Source organism: Cannabis sativa, unplaced genomic scaffold, assembly GCF_029168945.1.
Source record: "Cannabis sativa cultivar Pink pepper isolate KNU-18-1 unplaced genomic scaffold, ASM2916894v1 Contig3, whole genome shotgun sequence".
Taxonomy (NCBI): domain Eukaryota; kingdom Viridiplantae; phylum Streptophyta; class Magnoliopsida; order Rosales; family Cannabaceae; genus Cannabis; species Cannabis sativa.
Window position 1 is genome coordinate 4,155,059 of NW_026870039.1, and position 6,295 is coordinate 4,161,353.

General features: G+C 40.7%; 2 protein-coding genes across 2 annotated transcripts; one reads left to right on the forward strand and one right to left on the reverse strand.

Moving 5' to 3' along the window:
* The first annotated feature begins 291 nt into the window (after nucleotides 1–291).
* Nucleotides 292–5,968, forward strand: LOC133033225 (uncharacterized). Its single transcript, XM_061107892.1, has 4 exons — nucleotides 292–620; nucleotides 697–1,671; nucleotides 1,768–2,285; nucleotides 2,374–5,968. The coding sequence occupies exons 1-4, from the start codon at nucleotides 357–359 to the stop codon at nucleotides 2,510–2,512; spliced, it is 1,896 nt and encodes a 631-aa protein (XP_060963875.1). The 5' UTR covers nucleotides 292–356; the 3' UTR covers nucleotides 2,513–5,968.
* On the reverse strand, nucleotides 2,758–3,510 carry LOC133033122 (uncharacterized). The gene has a single exon (XM_061107726.1). It carries the CDS (start codon nucleotides 3,508–3,510, stop codon nucleotides 2,758–2,760), a length of 753 nt encoding a protein of 250 aa, XP_060963709.1.
* Nucleotides 5,969–6,295: the final 327 nt, after the last annotated feature.

Consider the following 6,295-nt stretch of genomic DNA (forward strand, 5'->3'; position numbering starts at 1 on the left):
TCTATGTGGGAAGGAAGAGATGTAGATTTGGGAGGGTGGAGTTCGGCTTGGTCACCGGGTTAAACTTGTTGCCCGGCCCTACTGAGGAAGACATCAAACAAAATGGAAGCTCTGACCGGTTGATTCAGGAATATTTCAACGGTAGTGCTTCGATCAGCTTCGGCGAACTGCGCAGAGTTTTTGAGAGCTGCACAGAAGCTGATGATGTCTACAAGTTGGGGATGGCCTTGTTTGTTATGGGCGTCCTCACTGGTAAGGAGGAGAAGACTGTCGTTCCTCCTTTTTTGATAAGAATGGTTGATAACCTTCCATTCTTCTACGAGTACCCCTAGGGAAAGATTTCTTACACCAAGCTGATGGAAACTTGTAACAAGGATTACTTGGATGTGAAGAATAAGATGTTGAAAAAGATTGAGAAGGGAGTAACTCAGAAGGAGGCAAAATACTCAGCCTACGGCTATGCTGCAGCGTTGCAGTATTGGGCATACGAGGCCATATTACAGCTGGGCAACGAGTATGCAGTGAGGAGGTCGCATCGCTTTCCGAGAATGGTCAACTGGGAGAGTAAGCCGAACACTACACTCGGGAAGGATGAAGTGACCAGATTATTTGCTAAAAATGTAAGTTTGTTACGCTTTATGTTGAATTCATGTTATTTTCCATATATTATATTAATATATTTGCTATATTTTTCAGTTGACAGTGTACTCCATCTTATGTCCTCGGCCGAACGAGATTGAGTTTGTGAGTTACATAACCGGGGGTCAGCCTCCGTTATTTGTTGACTTGGAGGAACTTGTGTTGGGTGAGGATGGGCAACCAACACAGGATACTTTGCGAAGCCAGGCCGAAAAGCTTGCCTCCACATTGGAAGAACGAGCGGAGGCAGCCCGAATATCTAAAGACTCTACACCACCTCCACAGTCTCCTCCACGTGCACCGCCCGCAGTTCCAGATGGGTCTGGTGTTGACCCATCTCCAGCTTCAGTTCCTGATGGGTCTGGTGTTGACCCACTTGCAGTGTCACAGGGTCCTCCTGTTCCCCCGTCAGCTTCTATTCCCAGCACCTCCGAGGCTCGCGATCCAGTATACCCTGCCATTTTGGCAAGGTTGGAGACTGTGGAGAGGGGGCAGGCCGCTCTGCTAAGAGGACAAACAACGATTATGGATCAGTTGAAGACCATAATGACGCTCCTGCAAGATCCTGGAAGGCCGGCAGCAGATTCACAGCCACAGCCACAGCCACAGCCACAACCAGAAGAGGAGGCTCAGTCACCGGAAGATGACTTCATTCTCCCAAATGATTACCAACCGGATGATGATGACATGTTCTGTACACCTGAGAAGATGAATATCACCAGCATCGGGGATACTCAGGATTCTGAGGTGCAGGTGTTAGAGACAGCTCCAGAAGTCATGGAGAGCCGGAGGAAGAGAAGGCGGCCTAGGTGGTTCGCTGAGTACACTGAAATGAAGAAGAAGGCTAGGGCTACTTCGACACTCGTGAATGCGGACCCACTTAGAGTGGTTGATCGGAAGCTGCTCAAGACTTTTCACAATTGGGTACTCGGCCAGATTGGGAACAATTACCCGAGAGAGTGCTTCACCGGTCGATACCATTCGTCTTGGTTCCTCGAACTGCATACTCCGAAATTTTGGCTTGGGAACGATGTAAGTTTTTAAGACTTTTTTACTGCTTTTGCTTTTAAAGACTTTATCTAACTCTTTTTTATTTAATCTCTGACATATTTAATTTTCATGTTTTAGCATTTGGATGCGGCATTCCATTTGATGAGGAGGCGGCAACACTTTTATCCCGAGTCCTACCCGAATAGATGTGTCATAATCCCGTGTATTTTCCCAGCAGGAGTTATTGCTCGATGGGAAGCTGCGGGTGATGACCAGGCTAACTATCAGTGGGACGAGAGCATATTAGATTTGATTCGAGGGGATGAAAGTCAATTCTTGGCCAGTTGGAAGAACAAGGAGAGAATATATATGGCCCTCTACTTCGATGGAGCAAAGCATTGGGTGGCACTAGAGATAGATCTGGATCATTGGTTGTTGAACATATTTGACTCCAGCCTCGGATCGATTTCCCCGAACGAATTGAACCGTCACCTGGCAATGTGGGAAAAATTACTACCAAATTTGCTGCTGCAGGCTGGCCTATTCGAGAGTCATGACATGATCCTCGTGCCTCAACTTACCGCCTCAGAGAGCCAGGTCAGAAATTTCACTTCAAAAGTCATGGATCGGGCCGTTGTTCCACAGACAAAGACAAGGTAACTTATTTACAATTAATTTTTTTGTTATTTAACTTGAATTTAATTTGCATACTTTTATTCATTTACTTTTTATTGTCTCATACAGCGGTAACTGCGGGATGTACGTGATAGAGCACATCGAGCATAGTATGCTGGAGACTACGTTTGATAATGTGCACGATGAGAATATGAAGAAATTTAGAGAGCGGTGGTGTGTAGATTTGTTTTACCAGAATTTAGCATGAGCAAATGTTTTTTTTTATTTGGTATTTATTAAGATAACAATGTAACTGGTTTTTGTTTATTGGTATGTTTATGTTTTTTCAAGAGTTCATACAAATTTTACGCCTTTCTTTCGTGCAACAAATTATAATAATTATGTAAACATAAAATATCACAAATTCTAATGTTTAAAATAGTCCAACATTAATTCAATAACAATACATAATAGTCCAACACATCACGATACAAATAAACTAAAATAACATTTTTAACCTCGGTAGTTGCAAGTGCTTCTGTTGTGCCCCTTGGCACCGCACATGCTACAATTTCGCGATTTAATAATCCTTTCACCGTTACAAGCAGTTCGGTTGTTCTTAATTCTTCCAACCTTTTGCTTCTTGGGTCGCCCTACTGGTTGCTTCTCAACAGGCACTCCAACTGTCATGTTCTTGATGTCATCAGGCAATTCCCAATCATCCTCGTCACCAACTGGCATAATTGTTCCTTCATATATCCTCCTCCAATATTCAGTTGTGTAATATGGCGAGCATAGTGTGTACGCGCTAATACTTCGCTCCTGAGATGCAGCACATGCATGAGGACAAGGAAACTTCATGCACTGGAACAAGCCGCAAGTGCAAGTATGTTCCTGCAAGTCCACTACGCCACCGGTCATAACTGTTCCTCCAGGGTGAACCTGCAACGTGTAAGGCCCGCATGAGTCAACGTTCAAATACCGACCTTTTTCAAAATGCAATGTCAAGTCCTCCTCCATTTCTGGTGCTAGGGGTTTCGTCCACTTGTCAGCTTTTTCTTTTCGTGAAGCAAACCACTTCTGGACTTTGGACCTCAGGAATGCTACAGCAGCAGTAATCGGGAAGCCTCTTGCATCCTTAGTTGTGTTGTTGAAGCTCTCAGCCCAGTTGCTCGTCATTACATTGTAACGCACCCCTGGAAAGTACGACCAGACCCATTTTTCAAATCCAATTTCCTCAAGATATTGTGCAACCGCTGGATTCATGGCCCGAATGTTCTCAAATTCTCTGTGAAACTCTGATCTTGAATACGTGTACGCACACGTGTAAATGTGATTCGTGAAGACGTCAGTCTTGAACTTGTGGTTGACGTTCATAATAATGTGGTGGTAGCATGCACCGTGGTGTGCATCAGGGAACACGATATCCAAAGCACGAACAATGCTTTGATGCCTATCTGAAACAAAAGCTAAGTTCTCAACATCACCAATCATTTCTTTCAATTTTCTCATAAAATAGGTCCAGGAATTGTGGTTTTCACTGTCAACTATAGAAAAAGCTATCGGAAAGATATGACTCCCTGCATCCAAAGCCACTGCACACAACATTTTCCCACCATACCTAGTCTTCAAGAAAGACCCATCAACGCATATAACAGGTCGACAAAACCTAAACCCCCGAATAGAAGGACCCAGAGAGAAGAAACAATACTTGAAGCGACCATCTTCTACCACAAAATCCGTGATGGTACCTGGATTCCGCAACTGTAGCATGTGCAAGTAACTAGGTAATTTCGAGTACGAATCTTCAGGTGTACCCCGAACTAGGTGTAGTGCCTTCTCTCTGCACATCCATGCCTTTTCGTAACTCATTTGGATCCCGTAATCCTTGTGCATACTTTTTCTTATATCAGAGGGCAACTGATCCGAGCCGTCAGTTGCGAACTTATCCTTAATTAGATGGGCAACTATTACAGGTGATGCTTGACGGTTATCTTTTCCTCGAAGATCAAGGGAACATGTATGTACATTATGAAATGTACTCACCTCAAACATGTTAGAAAGTACGTTCTTCTTCACTCTTAATCTCCACCCACAATCTGTATCCTTACATGTGACGTACCAAATATCAGTACCGGACTTCCTAACGTAGTAGTCAAACCCTTTCTTCATTGCATACAGGCCAACAACCATCTTTAAATGCTCTTTGTCTCTAAAAAACTTTTCCACATGTAACTCCCCGCCTGGTGTGCCACCCGTAGATATATAATGACTATGATCCTCGATGTCTTCTCTTATATACATTTTCTCCTTGAATTTACCGTAACTTGTCGAAGAAGAAAATGGATCGCTCCATCCAGTCACATTGGTACCTCGAGCATCAGTAGGACCACTAATATCATTGGTCTCTCTACCATTATTAGGACCTGTACTGTCAGTAGTTCCTCTAGCATGACTGGTTTCGCCTCAACGACTACTACTAGTAACAGGTGTTTGGCAATTTTCTCTACGGGGCATTCTTTTCCGTGTCGGTGGCCTCGGTGGTATTTGGTACGATAGTGGAGTCAAGTTCAAAGGTACAGCAGCAGAGGCCTCTGTACCTTGGTCGTCTCTTACGCCATCATTGCCCTCAACATAACATTCAGGGTCTGGACCATTAAAAAAACCATCGATGAACGGCATTTGTGCTACAATATCAGCACTCGGCATCATATTGTTTAATTCAGGTAATACATCTGCAACCAACACCTCTGGATTTGTTTTTGGAACAAAACTCCCAACCTCGCTACGATTATCCTTAACAGAACTTGGTGTGGGACTAGGATCGACGCAAACATTCTTCTTTAACAAAGTCACAAACAAAGGAGTAAATTCATCTGGCTTCTTCGCAAGTGTAGATAAAAAGTACCTTGCACGCTTATCATTTCCAATAACTTCAGGGCGATACTCAAAGCCTTTCTTGTACTTGTAATGTACTTCCAATTTCAAGTCATACACCACTTTGTCGACATCCAGTTCTTCGTACAAAACATCAACCAAACCTGAGTAGCTTAGGTTCGGATCAATGTCAAATGTCAAATTATCGCCCCGTTTATAAACCCAATCTCTACCATCAAACTCCCAAACACCATTATACATAACACACGCATTAACAGTTAAACCTGTCACATACATTTAAAAAAACACAGTTATAATTTACAACAAAAATCTCACCGAAAAAAAATCTTAACTAATCATTAATAACAAAACAATAATAATTAATTGATAATAAAATAATAATTCATAATTCATAATAAAACAATAATTAATAATTCATAATAAAAAAATATTTAATAATTAAAAAATAATTATTAATTGATAATAAAATATAATTAATAATTATTACTCAAACCATAAAAAATAAACAATAATTAATAATAATTCATAATTTATAGTTAATAAAATAACTAAAAAAAATTAATTCTTAAAACATTAACTAAAATAATAATTAATAACTAATAATTATTAATAAAAAAATAATTAATAACACAAATAATAAATCAATATAAAATAAATTAATAATAATAAATAAAAAATAATAATAGATTAAAAAACAAAAAAATCCCGTAGGGTCCGATTGGTCCGACCATCGGACCCCAACCGATCGGACCTTATATTAAAAAATTTTAAAAAAAATAAAAAATTCAAAAAAAAAAAATTGGGTCTGATGGGTCCGATGGTCCGACCATCGGACCCATATAAGGACCATCGGACCCGTGTTCCAAAATATTAAAAAAAATAAAAAAAAACATCGGACCATCGGGTCTTCTCCCCTGTCAACAAAATTTTTTCACACATCGGGCCACCCATCGGGCCCGACAAAAAAAATGCAGAAAAACAGCAAAATTCCAGTTTTCACATGCAGCAAAAATTATAACAGAAAAAATAGCAAAATAACAGCAACAATCCACAGATCAATCATCAAACACAACATTCTTAATTAAATATGACAACAACAAGCAAGATTTAGAAAAAAAAAATTAATTACTTACACATTGATGGAGCTTGTATG